Below are 21082 nucleotides of genomic sequence, written 5' to 3' on the forward strand. Positions count from 1 at the left end.
CCTTAGTTATCCCTCGTAGTTTTATCTCCCTATCCTTCGACATCTTTCCCCACTCCCTTCATATCCCTCCTCATCCATCACCATCCCTCACCCAACTTTCCCCACTTCCTCTCACCAATCCTTACCCCCTTTCTCTCTCCTCCTGACTCCTCTTTATCCCGCCCCACCCCTCCACCCCTCTCTACCAATCCCCACCCCTCTTTATTTTTCCCTCAACCTTCCCCAGACTTCTCCATTCTCCTCTTACCTCTCCACTCTTCCCCTACCCTCTCCACTCCTATCCTTACCCTCCCACACCTCTCCCACCTGCTCCCTCTCCACTCCTCCCTCACCTCTCCACTCCTCCCCCACCCCACTCCTCACCACACCACCCCCCTGAGGGCAGACAGTTTCCCTTGATCTCTCCTGTCTCCCTGAATCCCAAAACCAACAGATAGAAGGACTGGGGCAGCTAAATCAAATAACCCCGTCGAGTTTGGACATTAAATTCGATAAATCTTCGCGATAAGCTGGCGGGTGACCACGGCCCCTGGACCCCCGCCAACACCCACCCTCACCCCAAATTAGTTCTTATTTACATGTCCAAGCGGGGGACCTCTGACACGCTGAAATGAACCGCTCCACGACCTTCCTGCCTTCCCTCGTCCCTACCAAGGTCTAAGCCCTGCCGTCTGCTTCCTTATCTTGTGTATTATTATTATTATTATTATTATTATTATTATTATTATTATTATTATTATTGGATCCCTGTAATCATCATCCACTCTGCCTATTCGTCAAAAGTTTAATATGACCAGTATACCCCATCTACCATTACCCACCCCTTTCTAACCTTCCCTCACCCTTTTCCACACTTCTCCACTCTTCCCCTACCTGTCCATTCCTCCCCCTCCCTGTCTACTCTTTCCGAGCATCATAAGCACAACCCTTGTTTCATAATGGTATATAATAATGTCAATCACCATCAACAATAACATTATCATCACTATTATCAACACCATCATTATCATCATCATCATCACCATCATCTTGGTTCTAGGTCACCTTCAAATCCTCACTTTCCTCCATTTCATCTAAGCGGCGTCTTCTGCTCACATCCCACATTATCATTACTACTTATCCCTCCCTCCTTCCCACCTTTCCCTCTCTCCCTCCCTTCTCCCTTCCTTTCCTCCAGCACCACCATCGTGTCTTAGACCGGCATCATCTTCCCCATCCCATTTATGACCTTCTATGATTCCTCTTTACAGTCAGGTTAATTAGCGTTACCTCTGATATCCCAGACCTCCTTCAGCGCCCTACACGGTGCATCTCTATAAAGGCGCAGCAGCATCTTCCCAGCGCCATTAAGAATCTCTCCTTACCCCATGAAAGCTTCTCGTTATGGCTAGCAAGAATATATATAATGGTCATAATGCTGTTGTGTGCCTCTTAGGTATAAGATCTGAGCTTATGACAACTACATGAATAGATAGATAAGTAAATAAGTAAATAAATAAAATGAAATACTACTACTAATAATAATAATTACAATAATAAAAAAAATAATAATGAAATACAAATAATAATAAAAGTAATAACAATAATAATTAAACATTACCTGAGCAAATAGAAACCTTGTCCGCGAACCGTTACCGTGGTAGAGTATATATCAAACTACTGTTAGTGTAAAATAATGTAGTTACCGCTAGAGACTGTGTCATGCCATCGTTTTCTTTCATCTGCCATAACACCCATGTTGTGTCAATGGGGGAACAGTTACCATAGCAACTCCTGGTCAATTTTGGTGTGATTTACATTAAAAGTTTATCATGTGGACCTTGTTACATGTTGATGAACCCTACTGTGCCAGATTTAGGGACAGACAGACAGACAGATTGACAGGCAGGCACACAGATAAACAAAACGAGACAGATTGACAGACAGACAGATAGAGTAACAGCACAAGAAGAGTTGGGTCAATCATAGTGGCATCAGACCCTTATCCCTTGAACCATTAACCACACAGTGACTCTCGCCTAAGCTACCGTACTAAACATCCTTCACCACCCGGGTCGCCTTTATAGACACATCCGTCACCATTGTGTGCGCTGTAGCCACTATCAACGTCATTCCCCCCCGATATAACTCGCCCCCCCCCCCTATCCTCATAAACGGGGCTCTTGTCAACACCTCGACCTGCACTACACACCTCCTCCGTCATTGCCAGAGAAGAGTGCGTAATGCGTCACTTGAGTACGTTATGTGTCATTGTCAGAGTGGAGTGCGTTATGCGTCATTGCCAGAGTGGAGTGCGTTATGCGTCAGGTTAGGCTAGGGTTAGAACTGTGCGTTATGCGTTAAGTCTCTATACACCTCTTAATCATTTTCTTATTTATTATTCACTTTCTACGACAGTCAAAATTCCTCAAACCCTTTCAGTAAATCTTGTAAAAATCCTCATTACAAAAGCTATTATCACGTACTTCTATATAAAAAATACAGCAAATCAATGGACAATCGTTCTGTAGCTGAAAATGGGAGCAATCAAAAGTTTCCTTGATAAAATTGGAGCTAATTAACGCCCAGGTGAGTGATGATTCATTATTAGGTCTTTTTTTGGTAGTCAGGTTAACTTTACTCCTCAACCCCTCCGCCACTCTCTCCCTTACACCATTTTTACAGGACGATAATAATAATAATAATAATAATAATAATAATAATAATAATAATAATAATAATAATAATAATAATAATAAGTTGTGTAATATTATCCCGGTAACTACTCAGCACATAATTCTATTGCTTTAATGGGGTCATAAACACCATGATAATTGATAGAGACTTTCCCTCATTTTAATAGAAATCAAGTAGAAATTAATTACTCTTTAATGTTTTAAGATCAGTGAAATACGATCATTATTTGGGTTAATTTCAGCCATTTGATAATAGCCATACTAAATCAGGCTCCACCAGTCGAACAGAGAGAAAGAGAAGAAACTAGTAAATATAAAGGTTAAAATAGAATAAGACATAAGACGGTAATAATTGTAAGTCATAAACTACAACAGTACAAAGAAGAGAAAATGTCACTAACCATTAAGTGAATAATGATGATAAAACTGTGAATAAAGAAGGAGGTGAGGAATACAATAATCGGAATACAATAATAAAACAAGAGAGGCGGCCAGCAAGAGAAGCATCTTACCTACACACTTCACACAATATTTACCCGGCCGCTTCCTCCACTTCCCTCTTGGGAGGAAAACCATTCCCATATATCCAATAAAAATGAATTTATATGTGGGGGCCATATCTGTAGCGGCACACGTGGAGGCCACTTTATTGTGATGTGTTGTGGCCAGCCTAACTTATGCCTCGCCACATATACAGAATAGATTATGGACTCCGCAGGTTTATTCAATTTGGCCATTTTAGGTGATGAAAGATATACGGTGAAACAGGTAGAGTGATACCACGCTCTCTGGCTATTGAAAGGTGCATATATATATATATATATATATATATATATATATATATATATATATATATATATATATATATATATATATATATATATATATATATATATATATATATATATATATATATATATATATATGCACTTAAAAAGATCGAGAATTTATAGTCATCTCTACGCGCAGTATTTCTTGCCCAGAAAATGTACACAAAATCGTTGTTTGAAAAATTGTAGCAACCAATAGCGTTGTGCTGCAGTGGTGGGGCTTCACATGTTATTTTTATTGCGTGTGTCGGTCGACAAATGTTTACAGGAAAAATAACATTTCTTGTTGTTCACGTGTGTATTATAAGAGCGCGTGTGTCAGTTACTCTGACCCACAAAGATTAATTTACAGGTTGTGTTCACGTCATCTCCCTCACCTATGACGGGGATACGTGTCTCCAGTACCTTATTGATGCCACCTGTCGTAGTGGTGCTGTTGTTGTTTATGTAGTTGTTGTTAATGTTACTGCAATTGTTGTCTATGCAGTTATTGGTGATGGTGTTGTCGTCTGTGTAGTCGCTGTTGTTAGTATAGCTGATGAAGTGTTGTTGTTGTTGTTGTTTTTGATGATGATGATGTTTATGTATTTGTTGGTGATGTTGCTGAGGAACTGTCCATGTCAGAGCCATTATCGTTGAAGACAATGTTATCGTTAACGTGAAGAAGCCTTTCAAAACCGTACCTCCTCCTTCTCCTCCTCCTCCTCCTCCAAATTTCAATAAATTATCATGAATCTGGGTTAAAAAAATTTTCGAGTGGGAGCGATGAACCAGGTGGGAGAATGCAGGACCGGGAGGAGAGGGGAGGCAGGACCGGGAGGAGAGGGGAGGCAGGACCGGGAGGAGAGGGGAGGCAGGACCGGGAGGAGAGGGGAGGCAGGACCGGGAGGAGGGGGAGGGAACGGGAGGAGGGAAGAAGAACGGGAGGAGGGAGGAAGGACCGGGAGGAGGGGGAGGCAGAAACGGAGGAGGGGGAGGAGAAGGAACCGGGAGGAAGGGGGTGGCAAGGCCGGGGAGGAGGGGAGGCTGGATCGAGGAGGGGGAGGGGGCACGACCGGGAGGGGGGGGGGACTCCTCTAGAACCTAATGGACCAGAATTTCTTATTTTTAAAGGGGGGGGGGGCGAGCTTAGAAGGGTAGGTATTTTTCCTCGTAAGATACACCACGAGAAAGAAAGTTGAGGAACAAGATGTACTCGTTGTGGGTGTGAAGGAAAAAATAATAGACTGAAGATATCTACAAGTATGGCGGAGATTCTCTTAAGATTAGGAAGCGACGAGGTATGAAGGAGTAGGGTAGAGTCTTGGTCTAATTCTCACGCCATTTGATTCACCATCGTTTTATATACTGTTGCTTAAATGCGTCAGTTATAGTATATCTCTTAACAATACTAGTTTGGGGTAGATTTTAAACGTACGCGTCTGTGAGAATCCAAAACCTTTGATGACTTGACACTAAACACAATCTGATACGTAGAACCCTTACTCCTCATGCATGCTCTCTCGTGGCGATATTATTGAGGACCTCAGTTTGTGTACATGACACCAAAACCTAACATCCCTGGTAATGTAAGAGGAATGTAACACCTCACCCTCCTAGTAACAGCCAGCCTGACGTTCCCTCAGTCAAGAGACCCGCCAGGGATGCCACGCCTCAGATACGAGGAATTCAGTAAACAAATCTGTCCCTTTCGGAGATTACATCGGCCAATGGGACACCTCTGAACAACCATCCCAACTGGACCTGTCAGCCGGACCTGTTTGCTGGACCTGTCACCCCGGGTCGGCCCACATCCGAGGACGAGTCCCGAGGTGTCCGTTTACCTGCGGGCTTTGTGAGCTTTGCTTATTTGAGTCGCGGATTTCTTTTGCTTGGTATTGTAAGGTACGACCGCGGCCTTTGTCGAGTAAATTGGAGCGGCGGACTTTCAGCTGTGATTATTGAAGGTATCGTATGTCGTAGGCTTATGTAAGGTGCGTGTATATATTGTGTCGCTTCTGACCATCAGCCTCTCTTGTACCATACTCTCTCCTCTCCCTGCTTTTTCTCTTTACGCACGCACCCCTCCCCACCCACCACACACACCCAGCACGCACACACATACCCCCACCCCCACACACATATCCTACCCACACATACACTCACACACACCCTTACTAATCTCCACGACTGTAGTGACACTCAATAAAAAAAACTATCATGTGTTTCAGCGATACAAAATACGGAAATCGAAATTATCCAACTAAAAACAATAGTCGACGGTTGTAACTATAATATTACAGGACCGTGATATGTTTGGCACAATAACACATGATCTTTTGTACGAGAGTTTGGTGATAAATAATACATAACAACAATTAAACCTTCGTGAACAATATAGAAATATCTGTTTTTAGGGCAACATGTTAGTAGTTCCCGCGTCAACAATGCTCACCTGAGACTCTCCAATAACTCGGTACGAATATGTTAAATCTAAATTGTGTACTTTTTATAGCGTATTTTATTTAAGGTATCAAAGAACTGGGAATGTTTGGGCAGAGTTTATATACAGGAAGCGCTAATGGATTCTTGTTTCATTGATTTATGTATTTTATTTGTTGTGTTCGCTGTTAGTTTTGTGTTGAATTGGAAGAGAGGACCTGTGTAGTGTGACAGTGGGAGACTTCCTTCAAAGGGATTGATAACACGTGTGTCCTGATCCCCCCAGCCCTGTAAACCCACTCAAAAGACCTGCCCTAAAATGGAAATACTTCATCTATTTTCACCATTGGGATAAAAATGAGGAAATTAACATCAGGCAAGAATTGGTAAATATAAATAATTTTTTGATACATGGAAAGTGAAAATAACATGGAAATAGAAGTAATCCTAATAGGGCTGAGGAGCACAATAGGGTAGTTAAGGAGACAACGTGGTCGACAAGGCACTTTACCACATACAGCAAAATAAGGTACCCAAGCTGAGTCGTCTGAGGGAGCCCCACTATGGGACTCAAACCTATGAGCGCAGGGCCCGGAGGCGAGTGATATGTCCACTCAGCCTCCGCGTCCTAACATAGGAAGTGGGACGACTTAAAAACTGACTAATCTTCCAGGTCGGATACGATTTAAACATCCACAACGTGACAACATCTCATAGTATACTAGTAGGAGAGGAAAAAATATGCATTGACAAGGAACAAGGCCACTTACGAGAACACTACTGCTACGGGACTCCCTCAACATACACCTGAGAGCTAAGACTATATGTCCCCGTACTTCCACATGACCATTTAGCTGAGTCAAGAACCACACTACCACCTAAACACTCCCCTTCAGTAGGGTTCAAGATACCGACTACAAAATACACGCTGTAGAGCTGTGTTGTATATGGCGGATTCCTTCTTCTTTCTTCCTCCATCCCTCCCTCCCTCCCTCCCTCTTCTGCCTCCCTCGCTACGCAGATGTCACCAGATGGGGAGAACAAAGCCCAACTATCCCGTCAAGAGAGTTGTCTCCGTCAGGTAGGTCATATATATGCTTATTTTATGCATATCATTTGTCTATTGTACGACTGACAGAACTCCTTTGTTTATGGTTGGTGGTGTGTGTGTGTGGGTGTGTGTGGATGATGCATTTTACGTCATTCTCACACTTCATCACGATTTAGTAACACAGCATAGCTCAATGAAGACCTCAGACGAACACTACCACTCATATCAACTAATTTATCCCCGAAATACACTATACATACTGGCAATACATGCTACCAGGTTTACCATACAAAATAACCATTACATATTATTACTGCTACTACACAGATTAGATATAACACAACTCCATATTTCGAATTAGATTTATTTAAAACTCAAAATATAACCATAGATGAATTTTATTCGCGTCGACAAAAATATTTCCAATGGATACGAAATCAACAGAAGACATTATAATTATCTACAAATATAAGACAAGGAGATGAAGGGCTCTGTACACTCTAACACACCACTCCATGACACCACCATCCCAGAGCCCAGAAATAATATTACCCAATTTACTGATTCACATTAAATAAACTTGAGACACACCTGATGATTCGCCCCCACCCCCCTAACACTACATGGGGGTTAGGTTAGGTTCTCTACTTCAACATATAATTCACCTTTCTCTTAGTCTCTTCCTCTTCCAATATATCTTTTTTACCTTCTCCCTCACCTTATCTCTCCCTTCCCTCGCTCATTCTATCATTCTCCCTTTCTTTTACCTTATATTTTCTTGCTCTTCTTTCGCTTTCTCCTTCCCTCCACTATTCCTCTCTCTCAATCCTTTATTCCTCTTCCTCTCTCTCTTCTACTTTATTTTCCCTTTACTTCCTCCATCTGTCCTGTTCTTAGGCTTTCACCTCTTCTCCCGTTTACCCTTGTCTTTTCTCGTTCCCTTCTCCATCTCCCTCCTCTTAACTTCACTCTTCTTTTCTCCTCTCTCCCTCTCTCATTCTCTTCTCTTTCAATCGTTACCATTCACTTCCCTTCTCTTTTCATTCTTTATATTCTCCCCCTAGTTGTCCTCCCCATCTCTCTCTCCCATTCTCTCCCTCGTTGTTGTCCTTTCCTCTTTCTCCCATTCCCTCTCTTCACCTTCCTCTTCCTTCCTTTCTTTTTCCCATTCGCTCTCTTCTTCTCCCTTCCTTTCTCTGTCCCATTTCCTCTCCTCCTATCCCTTCCCTTTCCATTCTTAACATTCTCTCCCTCGTTGACCCCTCTCACTCATTCCCTCTCTTCCTCTCCTTTCCTTTCTATCTCTCTCTCTCTCTCCCATTCCCTCCCTTCCCCCTTTCTCCCAACACAGGGTTATCAGGAGACCTACGTAGCAGCACACGTGGTAGACTGGGGGAAGAGCTCCGACTAATTTGCATATTCATATCCTATTTGTTTTCGACAAGTGGATGTTTCAGTTTGGCCGGGTCGAGTGTGAATAAATGAGCAGACGGTGGCAGCTAGGTTGGGAGGGGGCAGTGTGTCCTGATTTTTACCCTCCCTGGGGACATGGGAGGGAGGGAAGAAGGAAGGTGAGGGAAACTGTATGGAAGGGAGGGAGGTAAGAAGGGAGGGAGGGAGGGAGTTATGGGTGGAGGTATAGAAAAAAAAAAGAGTGAAGATGGGAAAGGGGGAAGAAGTGAGGGAGAAAGTGTCAGGGTTTTTATTTACTCTCCCTGGGAATGTGGTAGGCAGGGAAGTAAAGGGGAGAGTTATGGGAGGGAAGTGAGAGACGGAAGAGGCTTAAGTTTACATCTTTCTTGAGTTAAGTAGGGAAGTAAGGGAGGGAGGAAAGTGAGGGAGGGAGGGAAAGGGAGAGATATGTGGAAAATAAGGGGGAGCTAAAGGGAGATGGAGAGACGTGTAAGTACCGGGATTCTGCGCGTTGTAAATTTTTATTATCCCGGAGGATGTGTGAGGGGGAGAGGGTAGGGAGAGAGAGAGAGGTAGTGGAGGGAGAGGGAGGTGAGACAGAAAGAAAGATGAGGGAGGGAAATGCAGAGATAGAGAAGGAAAGGTGAAGACAAAGTAAAGACGAAAGAGATGAAGATGTACAGTACTGTGAGAGATGACGGAGGGAAGTCGCGGAAGGGAAGGAGAGAGTAGGAAAAATAGGAGGAGATAAGGAAGAGAGAGCGTGTTGAAGGAGATAATATAGTGAAGAAAAAGAAGAAAGTAAGAAAAATAAATAAAGTTGGTGGTTTTGTCACCCAAAGAATGCTTTAAAGGGGTGTAGTGGCTGAGTTGCTACAGTGCTCGCCTCTTGGCCTAAAGGTCGCTGGTTTGTACTTATGGTTACCCCAGTTCATCCAGCTGAGGAAGTGAAGGTGATCGAGTACAGTGTTGGGTAGAGTGTGTCCCTGTGTGACGAAGGTAATGTGTGGCCTGCAGTGTGCTGTATCCACATTGCCCTTACAGAACAGCCTGGACCATAAGACTAATTTTTAATGACTTGCATTTCAGTATACTTTTCTAGTTCACACACACACACACACACACATACATACATACATACATACATACATACATACATACATACATACATACATACGCACGCACGCACGCGCACGCACACACAGATGGTTGAACAAGAATATTGCCAATAAATAAATATGTTTTTCACACACGTCAGGACACAAATAGCGAGTCGATTAAAGGTCCTTTGTAGCTGCTATTTTGACGCTGACTGTATTTGTATACATAAACACACCTGTCAATTTACACATCAGGTAACAGCACTTCACAATACAGTCTACCCTTTAGTCAGGGAATCATCATACAGGTATCTGACGTGGGAACATTTTTAATATATATAAACCTGTAGCCAATGTATGATTCCTGTGAAAAATAAATAGTGGAGAAAGACACAGGGCAGACGACGCTTGGAGACTTAACTCGATGTCTCCACAGCAGAACTTCGTACCCAGAGGAAAGTGATAATGATTTGTGACGATAAACAGTGTAGGAGAGAGGGAAGGCGTGAGCAGATATTATGCAGTATGCTAATGTCTCCCTCAAGTTTAGCTACACCTGCTTACTTAATTAGAAAATATGCAAATATGAAATGTATTATCAGACGACTGAATATACTGTTGACTAGTTAAACTGCAAGTATTTGTTACTAAGTTATGGTATTATGCGATAGACCGGGGTGTGTGTGTGTGTGTGTGTGTGTGTGTGTGTGTCTGTGTATGTGTGTGTGTGTGAGTGTGCGAGTGTGTGCGTGCGTGTGTGTGTGTGTGTGTAAATAATAATAATAATAATAATAATAATAATTAACGGTTTATTGAAAGAGCTTGGCAGCCAGAAGGCTGAAAATATACAGTTACATATTTGGGGAATGGGTTACGAATTACAAATAATATACAAGTAACATAAGTGACACAAATAAGACATATAATAACTAGATGGGGAAAAGCTCAAACTACAGTTCATTTCAACATAGTGACAGTGCAAGGAGTAGTGTTTACTGGGAGTGAATACACTGATTTATTACAAGTTATTGATAATTTTTACAATGGTTGGGACTGGGCTGTTCTTATAGCGATCAGTTCGTGCACGTATGGGCTGGATGCGGTTGTGGTGTCGAACAGCAATTCTCGGACTAGGGATCTCAGGTGGTAGTAGGAGCCGGTGTCGGGGATGGTGTAGAAGCTTCTTACCAAATTTGCAGATGAGGTCGTGGTGATGGTCAGTGAGAGTTGAAAGGGTCAGTGTGTTGAGCGCTTCTTGATATGTGGAGTAGGAAGGGGAGAGAATAATCTTGCATGCCCTCTTTTGCACTTTTTCTAGGTGTTTACGTTGTGTGGCATTTAGGGAGGAGGACCAGGTGGGGGAGGCATAGGTGAGCTTGGGAAGTATGAATGTTGTGTAAACACTGAGGAGCTCGTGTGCAGGAACTCCGAGGGACTTGAGTCGGCGGAGGAGGTGGAGACGGAAACTGGAGGATTTGATAACCTCACTGACGTGTGGTTTCCAATTTAGTTTGTTGTCTATGGTGACGCCGAGGAGCTTCGTGGAATGTGTGTGTATGTGTGTGTGTGTGTGTGTGTGTGTGTGTGTGTGTGTGTGTGTGTGTGTGTGTGTGTGTGTGTGTGTGTGTGTGTGCGGTTTTGTATTGTTTGTTCTTTGGTAATGACCCATCCACATCGGGACCTGGGGGACGAAAAAATAAATTGAACCAAAAATAAGTACATACATGTAAAAATAATTAAAACATCAAGAGTGAGAAACGATAAATATGTTGTGTTGTCAAAGTAAGAGGAACAATTGAGACCCTACAATTGTGTGTAAATGAGGCAGAAAGTCAGCTGAGCAACCTGGGACTTGGTCACAGTTTTCGTGATGCCATATAGCAGCAGTGTCCACCATTAGACAACACATTATGCTTCCAATATCTTCCCAGGCGGTAGTACCTCCCTGCTTGATAGCTGCCTACTACCTGTAAAACCTCTATTTAACGGACTCAATAGAGATGAAAGTCTGTTATATCGAGGGTCCGTTCGATGTGAAACCCGCATGTAACGGATTATATGTAGAGAGAAGTTCATTACAGGGAGGTTTCACTGTACTGAGGAAAAGAACAAGAGAAGTAAATTCTGCAAAGACATGTCTCAGTGTCTCTCGGCGAGGTACATTCAGTCACCCCCCCACCAGGACCAACATGACTATCTCTGACGGGAGGCGAGACGGCCGGGCTGGCAGCGTTTAGTGGCCGGATTTAAAGCGTCTTATCACGAGACATTCAAATTCTCCCCCAGCAGGACCCCGAGGATTACGGCGAGCGAGCATGACATTATGGCAACACGCTGGTGGCCTGTGAGGTGGAGGAAGACGCTCGACAATTAACACCAGTGACAGAGGAACGTCCAGCCTCTTACACATTAACTATCACAACATGATTATTAAAATGAACAAAATTAAATCCTCTCTCCCAGTACGTGAAAGATCAATCTACTGCCTCCTACACTAATTACTTGATCACAATTACATAAACATAATTAAGTAAAGTCAGACACAAGACATTTAGCAGAGCCTTGAGACTCACGCCATTGAAGCTTAATTACTAGAGAGAAATCAGAGCAGCCGGTACTGTGTTGGTACAGCCTGGACCTGGAGGCTTGTGTGGCCCCAGGGATGTATTTATCTTAATTCTCAGTTGTTGAGGACTAATTTATTTACTAATTTATAATATACGCTTTAATGATCTCTGTTGCTGTTGGTGTTGTTGTTGTCTTGTTGTTGTTGTTTTGGTATTGTAGCGCGGGATTCATTTTGATGTTGATGTTTTTGTTGTTGTAGCGCAGCGATTCATGTTGTTGTCGGTTGATGTTGTTGTTGTTGATGGTGGTGGTGGTGGTGGTGGTGTTTCAGCGCAGTGACTCGGTATAACATCAACAGACAGCATCTCGTCACACACTTCCCTCCTTACACGGTGACAGAGAAAACGCTGTCCCGGGAATTCCCTCACGTAAATTCTCCCCAGACTCTGAGGCAGAGCACTACTAATTCTCCACAATCTTGGGCGAGGCATTAATCGTCTCACAATCTTAAACGAAGCATTAATTCTCAACACCATGGACGAGGCATTTATTCTCGCAGTATTTAAGCGAGGCATTAAATCAGTAATTTTAAACGAGGTATTAATTCTTCCTAATTTTTTCAGATGAATAAATTTCCACACAGTAATGAATGCTGGATTATTTATTGATACACACATAGGACATTATGCGTCATCTACTTCTCGATACACAATTTATCCAGAAATTTGAATGTAAAAAGCTTGCATAATATTTCAGATTCGAAAAAAAAATCTCAATGACCCAGAAGAAGAAATAGATTGAATAATGAGATAGATAACAAATAAAAGACTAAAATAAAATGTTGAGAGAAAAATATGACTCGTCAGAAGCATAGATCGACAAATACTGGGGTCAGCTTTATGTGGTATGCTACGCCCAATGCCCCAACTTTCAGGCATTCTATCAATTATTCGGACGGAAATACTCTCTCAGGAACAAGAGGAAAAAAATGGGATAATATCTTTTTCAGCAAGTGAGTCGATGATTCTGATATTGTATTTTGTTGGTCACAGTTGGAGGGTGACGCTGGTGGTAATGAGTTAGTTGTTATTTGGGAGTCCAGGTCTTCCTCGGGGTTAACCATATTCTCTCTGTCTGTCTCCTTTGCCTCTCGTTCTCTCTATTCCCCTTCCTCTCTCTTTCGCCCTCACTGTTCGTCCTCTCTCTCTCTCTCTTACAATCGACAGTTGTTGCAGGGGAACAATTTCCGCCTGGCCGGATTCCCCGCTGCGAGTTTTCCCGGCCTTCATAATCACTGAGCCCCGCGCCGTCGGATGTGTTTCCATTTGGCAATTTGCAGCAACACGGCTACTTTGATGCCATTCCGACAAGTTTACATGAACTGAAGCAGAATAATGACCGGACTCTAAGTGCCACTCCCTCGCGTGGTTCTGCTGCAGACCAGTGGTGGTGAAGTGAGAGAATGTCGTGTGTGGAGTCTGGTGGTGTTGGTGGTGTCAGCTACATAAATGCTTAATATATGATCATCTGTGTGTGTTTGGGTGAGCTTCTCGTGTTTTAGCTGTTGACTGTAGCAGAGGGATAAACTTCTGTGTCTATGACTTTATGACATTGTTGGCTATAATAAACATGACTTAATGACGCCAAGGGGTGTCTGTCTGTCTGTCTATAACTAAATAGTAACTTCACTTTTGTCAATGTATATTTGTGTCTGTCAGCCTCTACCTGTCATTTTGCTTATCGTTGGATAATAATAATAATAATAAATATAAATAATGTGTGTGTGTGTGTGTGTGTGTGTGTGTGCGCGCGCTCGCTCTTGTCAATATGTAAGAGTATCCATCTGTCAACACATATGCGTGTCTGTCACTCAAGCTATGGGTGTGTATATACGTGTATGCAAAGTTGTCTGTCACTGTGTAGGGTATATGAGCGTCTGTTTATCTCTCTGTCAGAATTCGTAACACACTGTCAATCTGTCTGTCAGTCCGTCGACGTGATAGAGTCAGTTTGGCCATTGTGACTGTATTTGAGGGTTGTTGATCTGATACGTTTTTGATTACAGAGGCAAACCGTTTATCATTATGCAAAAGGCAATTAATAATAATAATTAGCATTAACCTTTTTATACCTTTTTTACCCGAGTTGAGATAGTTTATTTTGACGAGCGAGGCTGAGTGATTATTTCAATAATCTTTGTGAATAATGTGACAGCGAGAAAGTATATAAAAATAATAATTAAATTCCCAAACTAGATAATATCAGTAACACAAATATTCAACAAACTCACCACAAAGTCTGGGTTTTTTACGAGGCCGCTCGGCTTAGTGGCTTTGTATATATAAAATTCAGTCTGGATTTTATTGGTGTAATTCGTATAACAACCGATGAAAGATATGGTTAATTATCTCACTAAAACAATATATTCAAGACTGTTCAATTACAAGTATTATAGATATTCTATTTATGTAAAAGTTATATTAATGGAGATAGTCTGGTAACCTTTTGTGTACGGTGTCACCTCTGAGCTGAATAAAATCGTCAAAGGTTAGTCAAATAAATATTAAAAGTGGCGCCCCTGTAGTGAAGGGACTGCTCTCACATGACAACTGAAATATATTCCTTAATATCCATACATGTTAATTTAGACATACCCTCAGGCGTGAACTGGAACACTTTCCTTATCTAACAACAGAACATCAGCCTTCCCTACAGTGTACTTTTAGTTACGTTCCGCATCTTTATTTATGTACACGTTCACACAGTTATGTTTATATGGGGTCTTTCATATTCACATAATAATGAGGATACATCTAGTGTTTACATCCAACGCGGTGTAGCCAGCATCACTAGACTGACTGGCCGACAGTTAACGCACGTGATTCATCTCTCAGTGATGTGAACTGATTTCAGGATTTTCATTTTTATTTTTTGTCTATTTTTTCTTATATAAAAAATGCCCCAAAATTACAGAAGAGTGTAATTTATTCCCCCTAATATAGTGTTATATTATACTTAATGTTTGTTATTATCAAGAGTGTACAAGAATGACTACAAAGAGATTCACCAAAACCTCAGATAATTGTGGCATTTATCAACGTGTATAAAGTTTCGATAAAACACTATTATTTTTTTCTGGTCTGGGCTAAAGAAAGTAAATATTTAAGAAGAAAACCAAATTAAATGCAGCTAGAGTCAGACAACATTACCTTAACCTTAACAGTATTTCGTCGTGGTATTTATGAATGCAAGTTTTGTTGGGTACCTCCCGGTTCTCATCACTGCTGCTCTAAAACTATCACAGATACTTTAACTGAGCAGCAGTGACTTGGTTCGTTCTTGTAATGTTTCATATATGATTATTAAACACTCACTTTATTTTCTTTAAACCATTATTGATATGAGACAACACGAACCAATCTAACCAAAGTTGACCTGACCTGACCTAAACCCAACCCAACCTTCAGGTGACCCTTGACACAATATGTTCGGTTCTCTAATACACAATATGAATATAATCATTATAATAAAACTTCTATCACATATTTTTTTTTTTAATTTTTAGCAGAGAGAGAGAGAGAGAGAGAGAGAGAGAGAGAGAGAGAGAGAGAGAGAGAGAAGCACAGAGAGACATACAGACATAAAACAACAAAAAACAACACAGGAAAAATATACAATAAAAACACTAGACAAAAATTGGTCAGTCATTTAAAAACTTGACGTTGGGAAAATACAGTAATTAGTTCATACCTGGCGGAGAAATATTCTAAAACCTCATATTAATAATACCTTTTTTTAATATACCTATATATTATTTTATACAATCCAAAGTCCTTTTATATATTACTCATTATATTAGTTTACTTGATGTGTTTAGTCTTTTGTTAGACATTTTTTATTGTGCTTTTACGGCCTTGTATTTATTGTTTAAATTAATCTTTTTTTTTTCTTTCTTGTTTTATTTATTTGCCTCAGTCTCCGTTTACTCTTATCTTACTTATTCCTTCGTCTTTCTCTCTGTTTCTTACCTCTTTGTCTCCTCCCCCTTTTGCTTTTTCCTGTTATGTTTTCTCATTATCCTTCACTTGTCTTCCTTGTGTTTTCCTCCCCTTTCCTATTTCACTTATTCTTATGCTATTAATGTCTCCCTCTTGCTCTCTTTAACCTCCCACTTCCTTCTCCCTACCTCCCTAGCCTTATCTTTTTCTTGTGCCTCTCACTCCTTAATTCCTTTCGCCCCTTTTTTCTCATCTCTCCTATGATACTCCTTCTCCCCTCTTTTCACTGCCTATTTCCTTCCTTTTTCTGTAATCTTTCTGCCTTACTTTCTTTCAACCTCCATCCTCTCTCTCTTTATTCATTCCCCCTTTTTATCCCTTTCTTTACTTCGGTCTTCTCTCTGTACCTCTTCTCCTTCCCGCTCTCTCTCTCTCTCCTCTCCCTTTATCTGTTTCTTCCCATCAACTCTTATCTTCTCCCTTCTCCTATTACTTTCCTCCCTCCCTGCCTACCTCATTCACTCCCTACTTACTTCCCTACATTCTTCCCTCCGTCCTTACCTCTCTCCCTCCCCTCTCCCTGCAGGTAGATATAACTTAATCATATCGGCCTTTGTACTCACCTGGTTCGACTAATGAGAGACTCTTACACAGTTCCTCACCAATGATCTAATTTGCGGACCTCTAGACCTCTGGACAGCGACCGATAAGCTCCGGTGTCTTATATGTGTAAGCGGTGAATGTCAGGCAGTGGTGGGGACCGAGGAAGACCTTCCCTGACATACGTGAGTTAATTAATGAACGTCTAAGATATTCATGCTTCTCCCCGATGAGGAATTCTATGTGTAGCCAGATGTATATTGTCTTGTGGCCCCGTTATTACACGTGACCGCTGTGCAGTGTACAGTATATATTGATATGTAATGTACATATACTAACACCTCAAGCCACAAGCGCGCACTCACACACACACGTAAGTACATGGTAGACTTGTGGGCGTGCTAGTCCCCTCACACAGTGGAGCACGCGAGCACACACACACATATATATAAACCTTCGAACAGGCACGGTACACATACCATACACACACGGCAATGTACTCGACCACCTTCACTTTCCCAACTGTAAAATTAGGTACAATATCCATTTACATTTGGGTGGAATGGCAGTTCCCCGAGATCGAACCAGCGACCCTTAGAACACCTGCTGTACTGTATACTGTATCCACTAGGCTGCCGCGCCTGGATGACGTTGCGTAATCTTCGTATTAGGCCATCATGACAGTCACCAGTGATCGGTGACTTATGTCGCGGGTGGCCGATCACCAGAATCTCTTTGATATCACAGAAAATCGAGGCCTTGATCGTGCCGACAGAAGGTTGACTTCTGAACTTCTTAGAAATCGGAGAATTCGGATGCTTCCAACCCATGTATTTCATCTCTGACTCGGAGTTCTCATTTCCTGCCACCAGACGGGAGAGAAAGGCGGCTTGGAACGGCTTCGTACAGTTCAAGAAACTCGTGGCTTGAGGTCACCCTCTGGTATCGGTGTTGTGCACCAAGGCCTCGGGGCTCAAAAGTATTCCTAGACGATGGTCACAACTCTTTCTAGTGAATGCTTTCTAGTGAGCTATTAACCTCAGGCTACAGTTGCCTCGTCTATGGCATCTGAAGGCCGTTCTGGCCTGGCTCTCACGCCGACCCTTGAACTCCTTGACCCAGTCTCTTACGACGGCATATAAGAGGGCATCATACCTGAGCTAACTTTGAGGTGTTCGCCCTCCTTCAACAGCCCCAGGTTAGTGTGCCCGATGCTCTGCTGTTGTCCATGTGGGAAAAATCCACCAAACTCCACCATCAGCTACAGCAGCCATTTAGTAGCTGGGTGAAAATCTTGCTGAGTACCTCTGCTGTTGGGCAAGACTCCACTTATAGTCAGGGAGCCACCTAGGAGGATACATTATCAGCCTCATTTTGTAGGACAGATCCTTCAAAGGCTTACGAGCAATCAGCTGGAATAATCCCATCTTGGTGAATATCAACACAAGAATGCTTGAAGAAGTGTTATCAGCACAAGAGACTGCTCGGCTTCAGATCACAAACGCTCTCGACTCTGGAGATCTCCTTTGAGTCGTCCCAAATACCACAGTTATTACCCTCCTCGACCCTTATGACTTAAGACCCGGCATCGCTCTTCACCTCGCCCTATTAAATCAAACATGATAACCCGGATGTGGTTATGGAAAGTGACTTTATTTCCGTGTGTGATGCTGATGGCTACTGTACCCGGCTAACCCAAGTTGAATACTATATACAACAAGCAGTTTTTAAGCTCTCTTAGAGTATAATATTCTTTCAGCACTGTGCTTGTTGTTACACTCGGCTCAACATAATCAGCGAAATTTAACACAACATTAACCCGTTATATTCTATTCTCTGGACTGTTTCTCACAACTAATAACCAGGCAGTGTGGCAGTGTTCGTTTTATAAATCTTTTAGCGTTTCATCATTTATGTTTAGTGTATAGGATGATAGGTGTATAATTGTGAGTAGGATGGTACAGGTGTTGACGAGAGGCAGTTTGTCCCTATTTAATTATGCTATTGTTTGTGGCTAATGAGAGTCATTACACCCGCTCACAATACCTGTGGTCTCCCCCCCCCCCGACCAAGGTATTTAACCCTTTGTTGTGGTGTGTTTGTTGGCCTACCTGGTGTGCTGTGTATATTTATATTTTGCAGGTGTGTGTAGTTTGTGAGAGAGAGAGAGAGAGAGAGAGAGAGAGAGAGAGAGATAAATGAGGTTACAAATATATGTAAACTCATCTAAAATAATCGGTTAAGAGACTATATACAGTCTACACAGGCTTCATCGCAAGACCTGATTCCCCTTCTCACTTCAACAGTAATTTTACAAGCATCTGGCTCTCCTTCAGCCTCAAAGACCCACTTCACCTGGACTAAGACCCCCCTCTTCACGCCGGATATCTGCCCTCCTCTTTACTTCCTCTTCTCGTCCTCTTCACAAACTATCAAACTACTTTCCAGAGCTCCTCCCACTAGCCAAAGTCTACTTCAAGCTCTCTCCACTACACTTCATTCTCCTCCTTCGCTTTGTAATTTTTTTTTCTCTAAATTAGAGTGAAGGAAAAAAGTTTATAACAAGGATAAAATAAATATGAAAATAAGTAATACGTCAAGTGTGTGTTTTTACCATCATGCTTGAAGGGATGGAAGGCAGGATATTTTGTTTTGATAATGTAGTCAAGATGTTTGTGGATAGTCAACAGTATTATTATTATTATTATTATTATTGTTATTATTATTATTATTATTATTATTATTATTATTATTATTATTATTGTTGTTGTTGTTGTTGTTGTTGTTATTGTAGTTATTATTTGCGTTAGTAATGTCTTTTATGATTAAGTTCAATTATAAAAACGAAACATTAATGTCACGATAGGATAAGTACAGTGCCACGCCAAGACGAGTACAGTGCCACGCTAAGACGGGTACAGTGCCACGCTAAGACGAGTACAGTGCCACGCTAAGACGGGTACAGTGCCACGCTAAGACGAGTACAGTGCCACGCTAAGACGGGTACAGTGCCACGCCAAGACGAGTACAGTGCCACGCTAAGACGGGTACAGTGCCACGCCAGCCACCACCACAATCCCTATCACACTACAACACCATCCAGAATAGTCTATCAATGTATTTTTTCCTATATTATTAACACTTACACAGTATACAATAAAAAATGAAATAAAATCCCGTGTGTGTGTGTGTGTGTGTGTGTGTGTAGGGGGATGGGGAACCTGTGTCACATTCACATTGTTCCAGTTCCCACTCAAGCCATTTCGTGCTACTTCACATGCTTCAGGATCCACTCGACAACTTTCCATTCCCTCTTAAGACTTGTTGGGAGGTTGAGGCATGAGAGAGAGAGAGAGAGAGAGAGAGAGAGACTCGGTCACCGTACAAGACAGCAGCTCCAACAGCCTCTCGTGACAACAGATGAGAGATCATGTTTGTGCTGGAGTTGGAGATGAGGGCGTGGCAGGTTGTACTGACAGTGTGAGAGAGAATCTGACAGAGAAGAAGTAGCGAGATAACTGGGAGGACGGACGAGAGAGATGGGAGGACGAGATAGCTGGGAGAGACGAAGACATGGTAGGTGGGTGGAAGAGACGTAGTGGGTGGGTGGGTGGGTGGGTGGGTAGTGAGATAAGGACGTGCTTAGTATATGCAAGTGGCAATAGGAAAATGAAAAGAGATCGTATAATGAAAAAGAAAACCAAAGGAAAGATAAGAGAATCAGAATAAGAATTAAACTGAGAAAAACGTGAAGAAAAAGTAAGAAAATGGTAAAAGAAAATCCCACTCGGGGAAGAGGTAGACACAGTAGGTGGAAGAAGGGGAGAGAGATAATGGTAGTAGGGGAAAGAGAAACCAAAGCAGAGACGATAAAGGTAGATGGAAACCAGGAAAGGTGAACTAGGCTGGAGGTAATCAGAATTAAGGGGGAAAGAAGTATAGGAGGAGGGGAGGACAAGGGAAATAAAGGAGAGTGGATTTAATGGAACAGGTAGGCATGAAGATAAGTGGGAGAGGTGGAAGGTAGGAAGGGAATTATGAAGAAAGTGTAGAAATAGGAGAATGTGAGATAAGAGGGAGTGAAGGGGGGGGGGAGATGAAGGCTAAGAGAATGGATAGGAAGAGTAAAATAGGGAGGTAAACAAGGATAGGGGTAAGAAAGGTAGGCAAGGAAGAGGACAGAAAAGGGAAGCAATTAAAAAGAGGTAAAGGTAAACAATAATAATGAGGGAAAGGTGAAATAGGAAGGGGATAGGGGAGGTAGAGAGGAAGGTAAGGGACAGGTAGGAGGAGGTGTGGGTGACCTGACTAACCAGCCGCGCCACAATTACCTCTAGGCTTCAATAGGTTCGTCCTAGGGGGTGTGATCTGTTCCCCGGGGGGCGAATCTCCTCTGACCCACACTACCTCCGCTCCCCGGGGTAGT

At 42.3% G+C, this 21082-nt stretch overlaps 1 protein-coding gene across 1 annotated transcript in view; it reads left to right on the forward strand.

The window, feature by feature from the left end:
• The first annotated feature begins 4749 nt into the window (after positions 1 to 4749).
• Positions 4750 to 21082, forward strand: part of LOC121859760 (extensin-like) — a 36124-nt gene continuing 19791 nt past the window's right edge. Inside the window, exons 1-2 of the mRNA XM_042356748.1 lie at positions 4750 to 4785; positions 5202 to 5339. Of these exons, the coding sequence (XP_042212682.1) occupies positions 4750 to 4785; positions 5202 to 5339 (174 nt within the window). The remainder of the gene's footprint in view (positions 4786 to 5201; positions 5340 to 21082) is intronic.

Source organism: Homarus americanus, unplaced genomic scaffold, assembly GCF_018991925.1.
Source record: "Homarus americanus isolate GMGI-L3 unplaced genomic scaffold, GMGI_Hamer_2.0 scaffold27231, whole genome shotgun sequence".
Taxonomy (NCBI): domain Eukaryota; kingdom Metazoa; phylum Arthropoda; class Malacostraca; order Decapoda; family Nephropidae; genus Homarus; species Homarus americanus.